At 38.8% G+C, this 20,980-nt stretch overlaps 2 protein-coding genes across 6 annotated transcripts; both read left to right on the top strand.

Moving 5' to 3' along the window:
• The first annotated feature begins 7,104 nt into the window (after window positions 1-7,104).
• lemd1 (LEM domain containing 1) lies at window positions 7,105-13,162 on the top strand. 5 transcript variants are annotated; one of them, XM_051425630.1, is made up of 11 exons: window positions 7,105-8,677; window positions 9,987-10,092; window positions 10,286-10,417; window positions 10,507-10,571; window positions 10,850-10,897; window positions 11,011-11,166; window positions 11,386-11,467; window positions 11,572-11,666; window positions 11,807-11,896; window positions 12,223-12,296; window positions 12,412-13,162. In XM_051425630.1, exons 1-11 carry the CDS (start codon window positions 8,483-8,485, stop codon window positions 12,722-12,724), a joined length of 1,356 nt encoding a protein of 451 aa, XP_051281590.1. In that variant the 5' UTR covers window positions 7,105-8,482; the 3' UTR covers window positions 12,725-13,162. The 5 variants fall into 5 exon arrangements, with proteins under 5 accessions (XP_051281590.1, XP_051281591.1, XP_051281588.1 ...); XM_051425631.1 differs by having other exon boundaries at window positions 7,105-8,662; XM_051425628.1 differs by having other exon boundaries at window positions 7,107-8,677; window positions 9,981-10,092.
• Window positions 13,163-13,760: 598 nt separating this feature from the next.
• Window positions 13,761-18,754, top strand: pm20d1.2 (peptidase M20 domain containing 1, tandem duplicate 2). The gene is made up of 13 exons (XM_051425627.1): window positions 13,761-14,107; window positions 14,225-14,311; window positions 15,533-15,768; window positions 15,877-15,963; window positions 16,062-16,195; window positions 16,368-16,487; window positions 16,644-16,719; window positions 16,816-16,877; window positions 16,956-17,034; window positions 17,136-17,207; window positions 17,290-17,455; window positions 17,545-17,644; window positions 17,990-18,754. The coding sequence occupies exons 1-13, from the start codon at window positions 13,783-13,785 to the stop codon at window positions 18,117-18,119; spliced, it is 1,674 nt and encodes a 557-aa protein (XP_051281587.1). The 5' UTR covers window positions 13,761-13,782; the 3' UTR covers window positions 18,120-18,754.
• The last annotated feature ends 2,226 nt before the right edge of the window (window positions 18,755-20,980 follow it).

The following is a 20,980-nucleotide window of genomic DNA, read 5'->3' on the forward strand; positions in this document are numbered from 1 at the left end:
AGGAGGAGGAGGAGGGGGGGGTAGACTGTGAGTGAAAACAGGGCTTCTCTTGCGGCACTGATGCAGCACAAGCAGCGGTGAAAAGCACAGTGGTGACTGACAAGAGATGCAGTTGTATTAATCCTTTACACCCTTTTACATGATCGCCTTTGCTCTGTGTCACACGGCTCATCAGCCATTCTGATCAGGACGATGTGTGACGTCATGCGTTTAAAAACCTTCAACAAACTGTGTATTTTCTCTGGGTGTGTTTCTTGTGCTTCATTATACAGTAGCTCATTCTCCCCATCTAACCCCCCTCCTCACATAGACAGGGGGAGGAGGGTGTATTAGTAGAGGAAACGGATGGAGGGGGAGAAAGCTGTGAGTGAATGTGGCTCAGAGAGGGGCAACAGCACCTGCTGTCTTCATCCCAGATTCACCAGGAAAAACAGCATTCTCTTTCTACTAGTGACGGACTGTTAGGAGGACAAAGAAGGGAAAAAAAGGGGTCCGAACAAAGACTAAGAGACACTAAAGACACAAGAATCTTCAGATCAGTTCTGACTGACTAAGCCACTGCTCATTTGGTAATTATTTTGGTCCTTCCTTAAACCTCACACCTAAACTGTCAATAATGTACGCGCAGGATGATAAAAACAAAGTTTGAGTCATCCCCAGTGATAACACGAGCGTCAATCCAGATTCAAATGAATAAATATGTGAGCTTCTATTTACAACCGAGGAATAAGTGACTGGAATATTCAGCAACTGGCTGCAAAGATCAACTAGAGTGCCAGGACTGAAAGGAAGGGAACAAACACAATAGACAGCCCCCCTACCTCAGCCCCTCTTTTATCCTTTTCCATCCAGGGCCCATGGGCACTCTGCCAACTTGGAATCTTAAGAACTCATTCAAAGAAAACCAAAGAAAGGGACTTGTTTAAAACCAGGACCCATTCTCTCACAGTCTCTTGTTTTTCCTTACATTTCCCACGTGAAGAGGGATTTCTGGTTGCTGTTTTTCTCTGACATCGCTTCTGGGGGGGGTTAAGGAATTGTCATTCATGTAACGTTCCGTCAGATTTGTGGTTTGAGAGTATTGTGAGCGAGTGATCTCCCTTCTGAGCCCTCTTTCTCCCTCTCACTCTCTCTCCTCCAGTTTTCATTCTGCTTTTACTCCCTCCGTCTCCCCACTCTTGCTCCTGCTCACATAGTAACTCCTCCCCCCCACTACCCATTGTCTCTCTATACAGTATTAGGCTGAGGGGATGCCATACTCGTTCCAGCGAGGGACGCAGGAGAGGGAGAAGAAGGTAAGAGTCAGATTTATAGCATAAGAATGCATCCGGCACTAAATGCACATCACCGTTACTTTGAGAAGTGTAAAGTGTGCTGTTTAAAATAGCTTGGTTTTTTTTTTTATCAAGAATGAGAGTGAGGATAAGAAGCTGCTTCACTGATGCTTTCATGTGTTATATGCAGTGTTTTAGTGTGTTTTGGTTGTCTTGTCTGCCAGTGGAGGGTGTTTTCAGTAAATGAAAAGGGAGCATGGCATAGGATAAGAAACCAGGTGCCACCCCTGTATCTTCATCTTTATCTTTAAATTCAAAACCTGTCTAATGTCAGATTGTGAGATATCAGTCATTTGTTGTATTCTTCTAGCTATGTACTGTATCTACAATTTCTTAGAGCAAATATCCACACTGCTCATACTCTTCTGCGAAAAGAAGGAATGTATTCAAATGTATTAAATATTGCCATAATCTAAAGCCATTAAAAACATCTGGGTGCTGACGATTCCCTGAATTGGCTCCCAGTACAGAGCGACCATGTACGATGTTTAGGGATTAAAGCTAATCCTGCCTGTGGCTGAGATTCACCTTCTTGTCTGGACAGAGTCTGACACAGGGGCTTTACTAATTTATGCTGAGACATGCATGAGCACAGGCTCCCTGGAGCTCAGTGGCAGTGGTCTTTTTTCGAACCTGGAAAAGGCTGATTGAGTAAACACTTTCCCTGAATGAGTAGGTAATGTTCTCTGTCAGAGGTCATGTGAATATCCAGCATATGTAAGGCCAATGGGAGATTAATCTCAGTGTGTAAACAGTTTGATGTTTGGTGAGGCTGACAACCTAAAAAAATCACGCTGGGCTTCATTGTGTTTCTGTCTCCTTAGAATAAAGTTAGGTAGTTAGAAAGAAATCTTGCAGCTACGTGACTGAATAAAAAAAAAGTGAAATGTAGCAAAGTTATGAGAAAATATGTGAAACTATCTAACAAAGTGCTTTTACTCCCTCGCACTGCCAGAACAACTTGAAACAGGTGCATAAAGAGACGACTAGACATGGTTCACTCAGTACTGGGCAGTTGCAGCCTAGTACAGGAAGCTTTGTGTTGCTTGTTCAGTAGAAAAAGGAGGCTGTCTCAATGGAGCTTTTGTTGTTTGAGTTGGAGACAGCAAAAGCACAAGAAACACTGACTGACAAATACCTGGCCCCTCTGTGCCTCAAATACCTCAGCGTTGCACTTGATACAATGTCAACAAATGCCTCCTCTGTCTTCTATAGTAGCCTGTTTCCTCTCTGTCCACAAGATTTTTTCATGTTTATATAAAGGCTACTGTTTTCTGAGCAGACATCTGGGTGAGCAGATTTGGCCTGCATAGTTGGAGTGCTGAGTCTCTACTCTTTGAGGGGTTGAAAATGGTCCAAAGCACTTCCAACAGTTTAGTGCTCAAAATTGTGGTTAACTTGTCTTGTAGTTCAGTTCAATGTATGGAAAAGAATCTGCATAAATTGAGGTTACAGTTAAGGTTAAAGAGTCACAAGATTATGTATGGAATCAATCAAGCATACTAATGTGTTTTCTGTGCATTAATGATGCTTGACTCATCAGCATGATGGCTTTGATAAAAGAGACACAAGAGCTACTGCATGGAAATGTCGACTTTGTATTGGCAAAAATATTTATTATCACTAAAAACTGCTAAGCCTTCTGCGCCCAGTGTTGAATTAAACTGCTGAGGTAATGTGCATAAGGAAGTCAAGCAGGGGGTTGCTACATAATATAGAAAGACTTTATGTAATCTGTTTTGAATTCAGAAACAAAATCCTCTTGATTAACACTGCACCTTTCCCCCATAGACACTGATTTAAAACTGCATTTTTAATCAAAGATTATTCTGTAAACACCCAGAGGAATTGAACAGCTTGCAGAATATTGCTGTTAGATTCAGCCATTGGGGAGCGGTCAATTTATTAGATTTTGTGCTGTGATAAATATAATTCCTTCTGTCTAAAGACTCACTAGACAGTTTCATTTTACTCCCCCCGGGCCTCAGATGAATACTTCCAGTTTCTTCAATTATTCATGTGGATGTGAGTTTTAAATCCTGAATGCTGTCTGCAACCTGCCCGTTTCTTCCTCTTTGTTGTCAAGCTTTCATCTCTAACTGCATGGCTTCTCAAACTGCATCTGAGACTGATTTTGTATCATTTTGTATCATCTTCCAAATCAAACCACAACTGTGTCTTATGGCTTTCTATTCCTATGTGAGTTCTTTCTAACATGTCATGTAGGGTTTAAAGCCATTGGATACACAGTGGACAGTCAACTTAGGAAATCTGTTTGATTGCTTTTATGACATTATTAGATTTTTACTGTGAGAAACAAAGTCAATGAACAACGGAACTATAATCATCATTTGGCATTTCTATTGTAAGTTTAGCTTGTGTAGCCTTTTGCTCAACCCAATTATTTGTAGCATCTAAAATCTTATGTAATGACATCAGGAAGTTGTACCCTACATCTACATCTTTCCTTGCATCAAACATTTAGAATTGTGGGGCAAACACAGATATTCTGAGTTACAGCTAACATTGGTTATTTTCCTGCAGATGTTTTGGGAAATGACTGCCTGGTTTTCATAAAAGTTGTGACTTAGCAGATGGTGAAGGAAATGAAACAGTTCTTTTCCTGCTGCTGTCAGCTGTTCCTACAACTTCCATGAACAGCTTACAACTCTCATTACTTACTACTGGGAAGCTTACTGTGGATATGTGTTTAATTTAATGACAAATATAAAATCTTTGCCATCTGTTATTTTAAAGTGGAAGTTGAGGATTTTTTTTTAAGTTTATCCCACCGATCGCTCATGGGTCCCCTGTGAGGACATTAAAATATTTTCATTTCCTGAAGAATTGACACCTGTCTAGTTCGACCAATGTTAGTTAAAGTTTATGTAGTATGACATCATTACTGTCTAGGTTTAAACAGATAATGCTGTAAAAATCCTGAAGCTACCAATAACGGCATGTATACATATGCTGATTCAGATTCGCAAAGAATTAGACCTACTGCTGCTGATACAGTGTTATTGTGTTTTGCATGTTTTATACAGTGCAATTTTCCTATTAATAAAATAGCGGGGTAACATTATTCACTCTAGTGGTATTTACTTTTTGTAGACCTAACCTTTTTTTTAATCGCCAAAATAATGACATAATTTAACTGCAACCGCCTCCTTTTTCTTGTTACCTATTAGCCAGGTAACATTTCAATAGACCTTTTTCAGCAGCCATTTCGACTTGAAATAGCAGGTTGCAACCTTAATTTGTATTATTGGCAACACCTGTGTTTACCCTGCTATTTCATGAAAAAAGTCTAAGGATATAAGAGGAGTGCAAGCAGATAAAATCATTATTTTACAGTGCTGACATGATAGCGATGTGTGACTAGGGGCATGAAAACCTTATTGTGTCACAGCTGTAATAGTTGCAATGGGGTGGCCTGTCTTTTTGATTCAGGTTATAATTTGAAGAATAAGTAGCCTTTTCATTCATGTTGTTTACTTTGTTCATTTGTTACCAGAGACCAGAAAGAAAGAAATATTGTCCGTTCAGTGTTCCTCACGGTTCTCATTAACTCAAAGTGAATTAGGATCTAAATTAAAGATTATGTGCTGACCTGTGGCTGTACTAAACCACATAATAGTCACAATTATAACATTTGTTCAATGAATAAAAAAGGTATTTATGTATTTATGAATAACTAATCCTTACCACTTGATTGGCTTAATTTAGTGCTAGAGCTGACTGTTTAATGGTCATTTTGAATACTATTATTGCTCATTTTTGATGGAGGCCAGATGAGGATACCATGCAACAAGATTATACATTTTAAACAGTATCATCATGGGAACATGTTGTGCACTTTACCCAGCTGAGCCATCATAGCACTTGTAAAAAGCCCTTCAAATGTGGCCTCTCATGGTTCCTACAACCTCCCTGTCGAGTAGATTTTTTACAAGGATTCCAAGAGCATTCAGCCTTCGGACCGCAATAACTCTCCTGACTTTGAACTTGGAAGTATCCATATCGGACCCCTTCAAACAAAGCTTGATTCTCTGTGCGAAGCAAATATGAGCAAGTCAAGTCTCAGATCACTTTAAGGATTTTGATTAAAGACTTTTATACTATCTGTTAACCTTTTTATATGCCTTTCAAATACAACCTTTGAGCTATGAGTCTTAGCCTCAATCCTAACTTTAAATCTACTGTATACGTTGTTGTTGTTTTTTGCTTTATATGCTCAAAACAATAACAGTAAAACACTCTAGGGGGTCACAGTATTCACTAAACAGTGATGTTCTGGCTGGGTGAGTTTTAAAAGTGCCCTGTGGAGTTATCTTGTAAACAAACAAAATTTATGTGAATATTCATTCAGTGTTGTTCACCAAAACACACTGTGTGTATCCTTGAGCTCTGCTGAATTTATTTTCTTCATCATAAAACATTTGCAAAGATAAACAAAAAGGGGACCCACTTATAGAGAGACAGCTCCATGGCGCTACTAGAGGTCAAAAACTCCACAGGGAACCTTGAACATACCAAGCAGTAGTTTCTTGATCTACATTAGCTGCCAATCATTGGCAAATGGTGCTTGCCAACCGCAAAAGATTCAGAATTCAAGTACGCCCGTCTTTTGAATCTAAAAATAAAAAGGACACATGTTCACAAATGATGGATTCCAATCAGGTAATTTCGATCCCCTCAATCACAGCTGAAAACAAATGTTGTTTTTCTCACATCTCGCTGTGTTGATCCAATCTAAAAACGGTACAGTTGAAGTTCACAGCATTAAACAGCACAGCAGGTGATCGAGTCTGTTCAACTCAAACTCAAATATGACTGAGATGTAAACACCTGCTGTCTTGTCATTTCATATTTTCATGCACAGAGCAGCAAGATAGCAAAGTTGTCATCTAATTAAATACATTTTAGCTGTTTTGTCATGATTTGCAACAATGACAAAGCAAACAACCCAGCTATTGTTCAAGGGATCCATTTTGCCTATTCTGTTGATGCTTTCACTGGCATAAAGTGGTGTTCAAGCGGTACAATCCTGAAGGGAACATCTTATTCTGTCTCATTATGTTTGCAACACCTAACGCAAAACACAAAGGAACCATTTGCTATAAAAACTCCCCAGTTCTGATTATTATTATCTGTATGATCAACTCTTTTACAGAGCAGGATAACAGATCTCTCTTCAGTTAAATATGTTATGGCAATAGGGATCTACCAGGTGATTAGAGTCATTTTATACTGATATATTTTTTACTGAATATTTTTCAGATGGTAAACATGTTTGTTGGAACAGATGGCTGCTGTAAGGTTGTCACGATACCAGAGCATTAAACTTTGATTCAATACTAGTATAAAAAACTATGCTCGATACCTCTTTCAGTACCATGCCAAAAAGAAAAAAAGTCCTAGGCACACAAACTTGGATCTGTATAGTTTTAAACATGTGGTATAGAACAAGTATCGATACGTTTGACATCCTTAGCCTGGCTGCTGTAGGTCTTTGATTGGAGAAAATCTTCTGTGGCACGTTGGACACCCCCTGCTACTTTACAGACAATCACCTAAACAAGTCTTGTGTTTTATTTTTTATCTTTTAACAGGTGTTAGGAAAGGAACAACTCACCACTTCTACATAGGTGGATGCATCACTTCAGTAAAAATGCAGCAGCAGCATGCAAGAGAGACACCACAAGACCAACGGCGACTAAAGCACAGGTCAAACCTGGAGGTCAAAGGTATGCATTGGTTAGGGAGGAGGAATTTGCACTTAAAATGCAACTGTAAGAACTATCGTTGATATTTGGGGTTCCCACTACTAGACCGCTTTCACATAGCTACCATCATTTTGGCATGGCACAGGAAAATCAAATAACAATGAATTCCATTTAGCTTCTATAGTTTCAGTGTTGTGGTACTGTGTATGCTGTCTCACTGTCACTGGAACTTTTGAATACAATTGAGATAATGTTACTGTTTTAGTAACACCTTCCCTACCACTTTTCCTACTTCCTGAAAAATCTACTGTAAAAACAACCAATTAAAATGATATTATTAATTTTACAGGATGAATTTCAAAGGACCAGTGTGAAGAATTTAGTGTCATCTAGTGGTTGCAGATTGCAACTAACTAAACAACCTGGGAATGAAAACAGGCTGTGAAGCATATAGGAGAAACTACGGTGGCTGTGAAACTCACGAAAACACAAAAGTCCCTATCTACAGCCAGTGTTTGGTTTGGTGTCCATTCTAGGCTACTGTACAAAACATAGCAGACTCCAGGGAAGGTACATCTGTAGATATAAATGGCTCATTGTGAAGTTACAAAACACAATGATTCATATATTTAGGTGATTATATACTAATAAAAACATACCCTTGAATCTTATATTCCATTTCTGCCAATAGAGCCACCCAAATGTTACACAAAGGACATTCAGTTTGAAAATTATGTATTTTTAAAATGGGCAGCTCCAAACTTTCATATTCATTGAGTTTCAATGACATTACAATAAACACATTCACATATCTTTTGGCTTTCTAGATATTGTTAGCTAACATTACAGGGTAATATTACAATTACAGTATCTAATCATAAAGAGCTAACTAAAAACTGATATCCAGAGCTGAAATCATTGGTCAAGAACACCAAATAGCAACTGAGTTTATATTCAATAAAGTGTTTTAGTCATTTTTAATGCAAAATGTGTACTGGTTCCAGTTTCTCAAATGTAATAATTTGCTGTTTTATTTAATAGTATTGAATCTCTTTTGGCTTGCTGGTTAGATAAGTTAAGTGTATTTTAAAGCAGATAAAAATTTAATAAAAAAGTTCTTATGATTTAATTGGACTGTAATGAGCTTGAACCCCAGCTAAACACACAGTCAGCTCACGGTGCTTCAAACTTTATGTTTACTCAGTGAAGGTATGTAAAGCCACTTGCTGTCAATCAAGTCCTCGGTCGCAGCTGTTCTCAGTTCAGTCAGTGTGATTCTCAGACCACAAGGTTTCCTCCGAGCACTCCCGTCGGTCACATCTCACTTCAAATACTACTTTTATACAAATATAAAAGAACAAGCAAAGCACTGGCGTTAAAACTATCTTTAATTCTCCGCGTCGTCGTCCTCCCTGCGACATGCCGCTGTTTGAAGAGGACCCCGCTCATCTCTCCAAATCTAGACTGAAGTCTGATTTAGTGGCGCACAGCGTCGCGCTGCCGCCTGCCCAAAGCAAAAAGGACGTTTATGTGGAGTTGCACTTAAAACACATCGACCAGAAAAATGCGGCGGATTTTTCCAGCGATGAGGAGGATCAGGTGCGAGATGTGGCAGTGAGTCGATACAACCTCTTTGCACGATTTGGCCAAATAAAGTGACTTTTTTCAGACAGTAAAAACGTGTTCTGCTCTCAGTCGCAACTGGCTGTAACTTTTAAAGTGAATCAATTTGAAAGAAAAGCTAGAGAAAATAGTGTTTTCCTACTTACTTGACATGTTGGAGGAAATAACATATGTTTCTTGGTGAAAGAGTTATAAAAAAAAATGCTGCCTTCAAGGACATAAGCCATTTTATTTGTTAATGAGAGGCCCTTGTGCATAATAAAAATAAAAATAATAGGCTGGAACTGAATTAAAACGATGCTGTGCAAGGTCAGCAGCTGTGGAGGGGAGATTTGGGGTCACTGGCTATCAAACAGTCCTCTCAGCTTGCAGTTTCACTGCATTTCAGCTTCTTGACCACTGAGCCACCAGCTGTATGGTTGGTATAGGTTTACATGAGACGTTCCTTGTAAGCTGCCATTACAGTCGTGTGCATGTGCTTGCAACACCTGTCACACTCATTTATGTGTGCCAGGAAGAGCACTAGCACTTGGAAGGTCTGAGAGTTGTTTCTGTGCTGTGTCACCGTGTAGGAAGACTGTTCAGACAGATTGTGTTTAGTCTGTGTAGACATCCACAAAAAGAAATCAACTGTACTGTTAAATCAGGGTAGATTTATAAAGTGCTGCAAGATTTACACCCAAAACTGATATCTAGAGCTGAAGTTATTAGGCAAAAGCACCAATTGGCGAAGTGATATTTTGTATTCAATAAAGCATTTGTCATTTTTAATGGAAAATGTTTACTGGTTCCAGTTTCTTAAATATAATAATGTGTTGTTTTATATCATAGTATTGAATATCTTTTGGACTATTGGTCAAATAATTTAGTTTTTACTAAGTTAAATTAGAAAATAACTGGCAGATCAATTGATAATCAGTTGATAATGGTTATATACAGCTCTAGTGATAGTTGAGTGCTTTCCAGAATGGGTCATTAGGTGTTGTTATGAGGAGCTGTAGAGAGAGCCCGTTGATATCTGATAAGCCAGTATCAACTAATAGTACAAGCCTTCTCATAAACTTTAACGTAAACTTGTCTTTCACTTTTTTTTAACCTTTTCTTCTGTGGTTGTTCAGATAAGGTGCATATAGAAAGCAGATGATTTATACAGTACTCAACTCAGATGAATATTGAACAGATGTGCAAACTGCATCCTCCAGCTATTTCTTTATGCTTTATATCCCACACCTGGAAACTGCTGGCATTCAAGCTGCAGCCTTTGTCTAAACTCAGCAACTTTTTGTTTTCTGAGGACAAGGAAGAGGATGCAGAGGATGCAGAGATTCCCGACCCGAGTGGTTTGACTGATGACGACCTCAAGGCGGCGCTGCTTGAACACGGATTTAAAGCCGGGCCCATAGTTGGTGAGGTTGCACTTACTACTTGTTTTAAATTGGTTTTCATTGGAATAATATGATTCCTATCATCATGAATGCATTTTTGTGTTTTAATGAATGTTTTTAAGATGTAATGTTCAACTTCACTCTAGTTTTTAGGCCTGTTTGCCCCTGTCTTAAAAAAAAAACATATTGCTAAGGTATTGTTTGTCTATGCTAGCCTCCACCAGGGCTGTGTATGAGAAGAAGCTCAGGAAACTGCTTCAGCCTGATGGACAGGACCATCTGAATGGAGCAGAGAAAGGTGTGGTGTACTCTGACAGCGAAGAGGAGGATGAGGAGGAGGAGGAAGGTAGGACCACAAACGCCTTAAATTTAGTCTTTTATTTTGTTTTTATGGTTGGTATTAGATAATCATATGCTTTGTATTATTTTGTACAGGTTCTCAAGGAGCAAAAGAGGAAACTGTTGAACGGTCAGACCAGACCCAACAAGAGAGTAGCCAGGTGAGAAAATTGTTGGAAGTTCTTGATATCTGTTGGAGTTTCTGTGTTAATCAATAGTATCTTTTGAGTTGTCTGAAGGGGAGCTTACACTACCTATACACTGCTGGTTAATAGACATTCTTGCATTTTTGCCATCACCAGGTGTATTAAACAAATCTACCCTACAATGCCACTTGGTGGTTACAGACTGAAACTGCAAAGTTGAGGTCTGAAGGGAAGTGCTCACTCTTCCTTGGAATAAGCACTTGCATTTTGAGTGTGTTGTTGTTTTTTTCCAGAATGGTGACTTTTTTTACCCGCAGTGCTTTTTACCCTCATCAAGACTGGTAAATATTACGGATATTCATATTGTTTACTCAAAATTCTAAGTTAAACTTTAACTCTCAGGGGACACTGATATTTTTTTCTTCTTGTGTTTGATTGGGTTGGTCTTTTGTAGCGTGCTCGTGCTTCTAGAAACAGGGAACCTTGTCCCAAGAGGAATTCAGGGAATGCGCTAAAATCATCAGAGCGCAGTCGGTCTCACTGCTCACAGATTCCAGTAGGAATTAGTAGAGCATCCTCTGTAGATCAACGCTCAGGATTAGGATCAGGGGTAGGCCGGTCTTATTTCTCTCCTCTCGTGGATTTTAAATTCTCTGCATTCCTTGCCTAGACTGTCTAACTTTATTGTGCGTCCTTCTTAAGCCACCTAATGGGATATTTGTTTTGTTTTACTGTGATGGGCATTAGTATCTCACTGGTGTATAGATTGTATGATGATACATGTTTTTGCTGCTGGTTAACATTATAACAGTAATACTAATCCTTGCAGGTTCCATCTGGATCTCAATCAGTTATGTCCAATGGTTGCTCATTTTCCTCTCAGGCCTTCAGCATCACTCAAATGGTTGAGGAGGAAAGTTAATCCCACATGTTTTCATTTAATTTTACATATTTTATTGTGAGTACTCACCACCGGTGTGCTCACTCAGTAATGTACATCCTCACCCTAAACAACAGATGGAGAGTCGGAGGTCACTGTCTGTTAGCACAGACACAGAGAGAGAGTTGAATGGGAGCAATGTGCAGGAACATTGGTCGCGGTCCAACAGGGTCAGTAGTGCTCGCGTTGTTCAGTCGCACTTTGAGCACAAACTTTTGGTGGTTGTTGGTGTTGGAGAGGTCCACTGGAAGTGGGAGGATACTCTGAGTAAATAAATCCAGTGTATCATAATCTGTTCTCCTTTCCTTAGCTGGACATGCCGATTGTGGACAAGCACAGCATGAAGAACCAGTCCCTGTACTACACTCCCAAGGCCTCCCCTTATAAATGGGGAATGAAGGCACATACATTTTCTTGTTGGCTTCTGTTTTTATTCTATATATCACTTATAACCCTAACAAGAACACACTGTTTGGTGTAACTCCTTTCATAAATCAATGTTATAATGCGTAACACAAACTAGAAAATTATACGCAATAACCTTAACAGTTGCTCTCTCTTTTGTCAGTGTGTGTCGGATTCCTCATCGTTACATTCACAGTCACCCTTTTCCTTCATTTCTACCTGACCTGCTTGGGCCTCTGTGTCTCTGGGATTTAGCTGTCTGGGACATAGTTCTGTTTTCTCTGGTCCACTTTGTCAGTAATTACTGCTTTTCGTTTCCAGCTTTCTCAGGAGCCTGTGAAGGATACTTTCAAGGACATGTTTCCAGATACTCAGGCCACCCCAACAGGGATCCAGTAAGTGCCATAACAACACTATCACAGTGTGCACAATTAGAAACTCGTCACAGCTTTCTAAGTACACGGATAATCGTGATTGGATTATCAGCACCTATAACCTGTTGTATTTCAGTGCCACTCGTCGGAAACCCATCAAAGGTGCAGCAGGGAGACCTATCCAGTATGTGTACCCAGACACTCCAGCCAGCCCCACGACCCAGGAGAGACGAGCGGTGGAGCGCCGCCTTGTGCCCATCCAGATACAGATTTTGGTCTTCCTCATTGTGGTGGTTCTCCTATACCTCATTTATGCTTGTGTTGAGGACAACTCATTCAGTCCGTTTGTGGCCTTACTGGAAAGTTTAAACCAGGGGTCAGACGGTGAGGAGGGGCTTTTGCTTCCGGCTGAGACGCAGGACACACCAGCACTCTCTGGACAGGAGTAACGTATGTTTTTTGGTTTTTTTAACCCTCTGCTTTGACTTACAGATGTGAGGGTTGCTTTTTTTGATGATGCAAGCCAAAATTACCTTGTCCTGGGATATCCTCAGGGAGCACATATTACTTTAAATACTGTTTTGTTGACTGTGTTTGTGTGCCTTTATGGGAGCAAACCTTAAAATGTCCAGTTTTACATTTGTATATGTCTTTCTTATGGATGTGTTACCACAGTGCTTTTGTCATTGTAGTTGAAACAATTACTAAAACAGAGATTCAGTTGAAATTTTAAGATTTTCTCAAATTAAAAATAAATTAAGAATGCTGTAACTTTTTCTATTTCCTAATCAAGATTGTGTAATGCGATATTATTGTACTTGTATTACGTGTGTGTGTTTTCTTTTTTTTAAATATTTGAATATTTCAATAAAGGATGTTTTGCTTCATTATTTTTTTTATGACAAGTGAAAAAAAAAATTCATGCAGATATAAGATAAGACAGACTTTATTGATCCCACACTGGGGAAATTCACACATTACAGGAGCTCCAGTTAAAACAGATAGATAGATAGATAGATAGATAGATAGATAGATAGATAGATAGATAGATAGATAGATACTTTATCTCGAGGGAATTTCAAAACAGCAGAAAAAATAAATGAACAAAAGTAAAATGAAAAAAATACAAGATATAGGAAAATGGAAAAAATAGAGTTGTAAAGTAGTAGTGGCATGGTCTAGAAAAATAGTTAATTGCACGGGACATATATATATATATATATATATATATATAGAAATTTAACAGAAAAATATAGGCTAGACAGGGCTATGAAAATGCAGTACAGGTCTTATACTAATAATATGCATGTAGGAAATTATATATATGTGTGAAACAATAACAATCAGTAGGGATTTTTTCATATAGTAATATATATACTATATATATCTATCTATATATATACTTTTACTACATGCCAGGAGAAAGATTACAAGTGCAAGTTATATTGGTGCTTTAATGGAGTTAAACTTTTCCACACAGTGGCAGACTGACAGCATTATTCTCTGCATGCAGCCGGTGAATGTTTGCTTTCAGACCAGCAGGTGGCTCTCATTCAACCACCCAGCCTGCACTGCACACAGTGTACGAGTTCCGCTGGAACAGCACACTACAATGACAGATTCAGGGCCAAAGTTCAAAATATTCAAGTTTTTAAAGATTATTTTTAGCAGCTTCATCATTACCATACTGCTGTTGTTTACTATAGCATCTCTCAGGACTCTCTCGCTGGATGTAAATGTCGGACTTCAACTCGCACAGTGGGAGAAGACGAACAACATCTCGTTGGCCATAGACCACCATCAGAGAGAGGAGCTTCTTGCTCATTTTAAAGGTAACTTTGCGCTTGCTTGTCGGTAAAGCGTGAATTACCGTCGCCTTGTGTGGAAAGTAGTTAAAGCACTGACAGGCGGTGCGGGTTTTAGTTAACTATCTGTGTCCATTCATCCAGAGGCTATACGGATCCCCACGGTGTCATTCTCAGAGACGGATATCAACACCACCGCGCTGCTTCAGTTTGACAGGCTCCTCCGAAAAGGTAAAACTGGCGCTGACACAAACATGAGACACTTATTTATACGTTAGTCACTTGTGTGTTCACAGTGTACTGTATTTAGTGAATTTAGACTTATCACGGGACGTGACTCCAGCTTTAGCTAACGTTCAACGGTTAACCTAACCGTTAAATACGTTGAAGAGAACCAACGTTACTAAGCTACAAAATTTAGCTAACGTTAGCTACGTAACGTCAACCCTAGATGTAACGTAAGCTACGTAACGTTCGATGTAACGTCTCCTCCGTCAGCTGCTTCTTCCTCATCCCTGTTGATTTGTTTATAACACACAGTAGAGGCAAATTCATGCCGTAATCTTCTGTAAGTGAGGTTTGCATTGCACTACAGGTGTAACCTAACTAACTGCTAATGGTGGAGAGTTTGCTTACAATTGTTCAGATGTTTTTATTACAGGTTTCAGGTTTGTCTCTCGGGTTTCAGCTTCAAACAGCTGATATTAAGCCATGCTCCAGTGCACAAGTATGCGTTATGGCTGCAAGTGTCATTTATTATTTTCTCAATCAATAAATTGTTTACTTGATCTGTAAAATGTCAGACAAAAAGTCACACATGTCCATTAAAATGATCTTTGCTTGATTTGTAGGACAAATGGTCCAAAACCTGAAGATATTAAGTTAACTAACGTATATAAGACAGGAAAACAGCTAATCCTCACATTTTTAAAAACTGGAATCTGCAAATGTTTTGGAATTTTTACTTGGGAAAAATAAATAAAAATCTATTATTATTGCTTTTAAATTGATATTTTTGTTGATTGTTTCAGCTCTGGAATATATATTTGTGATAAGGCTTTTAAAGAAGAATTAAAGGTGTGCTCCAGCAGTTTAGTATTGTTCTCTTATAATAATTTGGGGTCTCCCATAAGATTTTTTTTTTTAAATGGTCAACATTGAAGCAACATAGGCAGAGATACCATGACTTCCCTAGTAAGCTCCAATGACACTAAATCCTGCACATGACATAATGCAACAATACAATCTTTTTGTTAGATCCTCCCTGACTGGGGAATACCCACATTTGAAGGGGTAAAGATAACCCTAATGCCATCCTCTGCCTCAGATGCAGACTGCTCTAGAGCTACACAAGAAATTATACAACTATTTTCATAGGCCCAAGTATTAAACTGACCTCAGTGAGTAAAATCTGTTTCCTCCCTTAAGCCTTTACTCTTCCTCCTGTGTCAGCCTTCCCAACAGTTTTCTCTTCAAGCTTGGTTGATCATGAAGTGGTGGCCAACTACAGCCACCTGTTTTGGGTGAAAGGATCACAGCCTGACCTGGAGCCATACCTGCTGCTGGCCCACATTGATGTAGTACCTGCCTCAGAGTCAGATGGCTGGGAGGCACCACCATTTTCTGCCAAGGAGATAGATGGCTTTATCTATGGTAGAGGGACCATAGACGACAAGAGCCAAGTAATGGTGAGAGAAGCCATATTTTGTGTGGTCTTGCTATTAAAACAGAGTTGATATTTGTTTACCTTTCATGTGCCAGCCAGGCTGATATAGGATATGCTTTATTTCTCCCAGGGAATACTTCAGGCACTGGAGTACTTGCTGATAAAAGGCTATGCTCCACGCAGAGGATTTTACATTGGTCTTGGTCATGATGAAGAAGTACTTCAACTATTCCTAAAACTTGTACTTTTTAAAATTGTGAGAAGATTTAAAATAACTCACTGGAATGTCCTTTTTTGATATTTCATTTTTTAAAGGTCAGTGGTTACCAGGGGGCAATGAATATAATGCATATACTGAAGCAGCGGGATGCGCAGCTGTCTTTTGTTCTGGATGAGGGCCTGGCTGTACTTGATGGAGTCATCAGTGGTCTTGAAGGACCTGCTGCTCTGTAAGAACCTGCCATGCTCTAGTGTAAACATGCTATTTAGTTTGTAATTTTGTTCATGGTATAAAGTTACAAAAACTTGGCCAAAGTATTACAACAGAACTCACAATTATAGCATCAAATTGCATGTCTTTGAAGAAATTCTGTGTTTTATATGTGTGTACGTGTTTTGTAGAATTGGCATAAGTGAAAAAGGTTCGGCCACTGTAAAGCTTAGTGTGTCCATGGCCCCTGGTCACTCCTCAATGCCTCCCAGGGAGACCAGCATTGGGATCTTGGCTGCAGCAGTTAAAAGGTGAGATGAAAATCCTCTTTAAATTGAGAGTGTTAGCTCATTTAACTTCCATATGATGAATTCTGATCCGTCTCTATGTTCATGCTGTACCATACAGTGTGTTTAACTACATTCTACAAAAGCCAAAATCTAAGACTTTAACCACAATTTCCTCAGATTAGAGGAAAACCCGATGCCGAGATTATTTGGTCATGGACCTGAACGTGGGACCTTTGAGCATCTGGCCCATAAGGTAAGAGAAACCCATCACGTGTGTACTACACATCACAGCTAGTAACATGTTTGATCTCATAGTGTTGTTTCTCAGTTACTCATTCTTTGACTTCAGTTCGGGCTCCCGATGAAGTTCATAATGTCAAATTTGTGGCTGTTCTCCTCACTCCTTGGCAGGTAATTACATCCTAAAATTCATTGAGCATCTATTCTGTTTGTGTCCATTGGAATAAATTAGTATATTTTATATTACAGGGTACTTGAAAGGAAACCAGACACTAATGCTTTTGTAAGGACAACCACAGCAGTCACCATGTTTAATGCAGGAGTTAAGGTACAGTTGTTATAAAATAGAAGGTGATTCACAGAAAATTAGATTGCAAGCAATTCAGATATACTTTGAAACTTTTAAAAGTTTCCTTTTTTATCATGTAGGTGAATGTCATCCCTGCCCTCGCTGAAGCTTACGTAAATCTCCGAATCCACTCAGCACAGTCATTACAAGAGGTAGAGTCTCTACTCTTTTTTTAAGAATGTCTGATGTCTGTAACAAATATTCTGAGTTCAAGATGTGTGCTGTCTCCTTTAGGTCCTGGACCTCATCCAGTCTACGGTGGGGGACCAGCGAGTGAAGATGGAACTTGTTAATGGGTTTGACCCTCTGCCTGTCAGCTCTAGTGATGAAAGGGCCTTTGGCTTCCAGATCATTAAGAAAACTGTGTTGGACATGTTTCCAACAGTTACAGTTGCTCCAGGTAGAATCCAGATAAGATTTAATTGTATAAAAATGTGGTTATTAATTTCAGAGTATTCCATAAGTGTTTTAATATGTTTGAATGTGCAGGTATCTGTATTGGGAACACAGACAGTCGACACTTCAAAGACCTGACCAATGATATTTATCGCTTCGCCCCTGCCTGGTTTAAACCAGGGGATGCTCAAAGGTAAGAATCTAGCATGTTTAGTACTGAATAGAAATAGTCTCAACAAAGCCTGCTGCAGTCATTATAATAAACTGCAGAGTAATATCTGGAGAACCAGAAGGCATTTTCTTGAACAAAAGAGAGCTTTCTGTTGCTCACATATTTACATCACAAACTTGTGATCTAACGGCGTGACCTACTTGTACTGTTAAGACTCATAGTTCCTCTTGAACTAATATAGTAAAGGAGTTTTATGTATAGAACCAACCTTTTGCTCAGTTTACCCCTCAGCTTTGGTAATAAAAAGCCATTATCATGCAGTAAGAGGTAATTGATACAATAAAGGCTTTTCTCCCTTTTTCTTAGATTCCATGGCATCAATGAAAGGATTTCCAAAAAGAACTACGAGGAGCTCATAACATTTTACTTCAGTCTGATTCAAAATTGTGACATTCAGAAGCTCCCTGATCCTCACAGCTCTGTCCATGAACTCTAAAAGATAAACGGTACGGATCCTAACAACTGCAATTCAAAAGACTGTCTTTGTTAGTCCGAATAATTTCAACAGCAGCCAACGGGTCTGTGACTTGCTGTATAGTCACTAAATTTCAAACAAAATTAATAACGTGATTTTGCATTTTAGAGAAAGAAGCTACAATTCTCCTTTGCTCTACAAATGCAACTTTGCAGTAGACAACATGCTCTTTTTAATCTTGTTTGATGATATACAGTATTGACCTTGTAGTGACAAAATGAGCACTGGACAACTATCTGGAGCTCCTTTGAATTTGAGAGATTTTGTGGTAGACTGTTGTGATGATGATTTAAATGAATGAAATGATAATACTGTAGTACTTGAAAACTTGAAATGATTATGGTACATACAACTTTGATGAAATGACTGCAAAATATTTTTTGGCTGCTCATAACAGACAACATAAAAAAGATGATCTTTCTGGTGCAATACTGAATTGTGAATTTTAAAAATGTATTGTGGTATAGTTATAGTAGTTTTATAAAATGCTGGACTGGTGACTGACTCATTAAAATTAATCCTGATTTGTAAAAGTGATTTGACTTTGCACACAATCTTGAGATGCACTCTTTAAACATAAAACAAATAACTTTTAATGATGTGCTTGTTGTCATGATACATTTTAATTCTGGTAATTACACAGTACATTTATGGGATTACAGCATATTTTGGGTTTACCTGAAACAAGAAGACTATGCAGATGGCTAGACCAGACAAAGACACCTCCAAAGATGTTTTCTGTTTGGTAGTTGACCTGAAAGCATACAAAAGAAAAAGATCAATGGCTTAAGTCAAATTAACACAGCAACTGGATTACTGTACAACTCGTTTCTAAAGAATTACTGAGCAGTGAACTAATGACCAACATCAATGCTGCCTTTGTTGTCAAATCCGACCCACTGATTTCCTGTGGCGTCGTAAGGAACTTTCTGATATTCAATCCACTAGATTCGGTTTCCTTCAAGATTAAGACACACCTGAAAAGAAACATATAGCACAATCAGAAACTTGACACACCATACACAATAAAATCTGTATGTATGTATGGTTATACTGTTGATTTACATGTAAATAGATTAGAGATTACCTCATAATGGGACCAGAAGTCTGCATCCCCCTTACAGGGTGAAAATTATAGCTATATGGTTAATGTCAACAACAATTCCTATGTACTTAGCTACTCTCCTTGTGTGTGCCTCATTTTTTTAATACATAACTCATTTTTCTCAAAGAATTCCCTTATTAGAGTCAAATATAAACCAAAGGTATACACTGTAGGATACAACTTCTCTACAAAAGTCTCTGTGTTTAGTCACTATGGTACATTTTGTTAGCATGGTTGGAGCTTCCTCATAAAGGCCACAAAGAAGTGTACTCATTACTTGCCATTTTGCAGTCGATGCAAGTCAGTGCTTTAGTGATCTAAAGAAAATGTTTGTTCCCTCCATACACTGTCAGTTATTCCCTCTTGCAGACTTGCAGTAAGATCAAAAAGTGACTTTTGATAAGCCATTGTTGTAATTGACATAGGTCACTGCTGACTATTGGTGTTACACTGTGACAATGTATGTATGGAGTTATGTCGGAGGCAGGAGTGACTGCAGGCAGAAGAAAACAGGAACGATTACTCTGGCAGATAAAGACACATTTAAGGCTGGATGCTTAAGCGACGGTGGCGTGTGTTGAGGAGAAGGCCAATTACATGAAGCAGAGCAGGATGACGAGGATCACTGGCAGCTGGTGGCTCGACTCCTGCACACCTGACTCCACTCCGTGTAATCAAAACACACAGCCAGTTAGACGGAGGTGGAGGGCTTGACACTCATGTAATATTTATTTTGAATGAATCAAAATGATGAGATGATGACAGTGGCTTCATCATCTCAGATTATTTTCTGGCAGTCAAAATCAACAGTGACAGATAAACCAATTCATTTGATCTTGCCAAAACACACGTACCTGCCATATATACACACAAACTGCTGGTGTGAAAAACGTGGTCGGTAGATTCAAGTCAAGATTCTATCTTTTTCTTGTAAGATGTACATGAGAACAAGTTTTCTTTTTTCATTGACTTATTTCTGTGTATGTAATGTATGTGTACATCTGTCCATATATATATGACAGTGCTATTGCCCCCCCCGGAAACGGGGTGCCAAATGCAACAATTACCAAATCTTACATAATGTTGCTTTAATATTTTTTTTCCATGGCTGATAGGTGCAGTGTCAAGAGACTTAAAACCTTAAAGTGTTTTTTAGATTGCAAAGTAGTTCATCTTACAGTGTAAGAGCAGGTCGCTCTGATGTCAAGAAATGCTTCAAAACTAATTCATACCTTCCATTTGAATGGCTTTTCCATGCGTGCCAGTAAGGCAGCTTGTTTCCTCAGTATAGTTTGTCTTTTACCTCCGAAACACCTGATAGACAAAAAAACAAAAAACAAAACAACATAGAACAAAACCAAACCAAATGGTCCAAAAAGTGGTAAACGTAGTATTTTTTATTAACAACAAAAGGGCCGGCAAACAACACAACAGTCCTTCTTTGGTGTTGATCATAATATAATTTAATAGAAATGAGCACATGAGTGTCATAATCATTTACAGCACGTCTAATTAGACTGTTTAGCACAAGAACACACCCACACAAAAGGCAAGCTTCCATGACAAAGAAACCAATTATTGATATAATTAACAGCAGTTTCATCAAATGAGGTATGTGTTAAAGCAATATTTTTAAAAACTGCACAAATGGCACACACACCCAAGTAGGTTAGCAACACCTACCTACCACCTTGTCATACTCTCTATTGACAAACAG

Source organism: Dicentrarchus labrax, unplaced genomic scaffold (genome assembly GCF_905237075.1).
Source record: "Dicentrarchus labrax unplaced genomic scaffold, dlabrax2021, whole genome shotgun sequence".
NCBI classification, from domain to species: Eukaryota; Metazoa; Chordata; class Actinopteri; family Moronidae; genus Dicentrarchus; species Dicentrarchus labrax.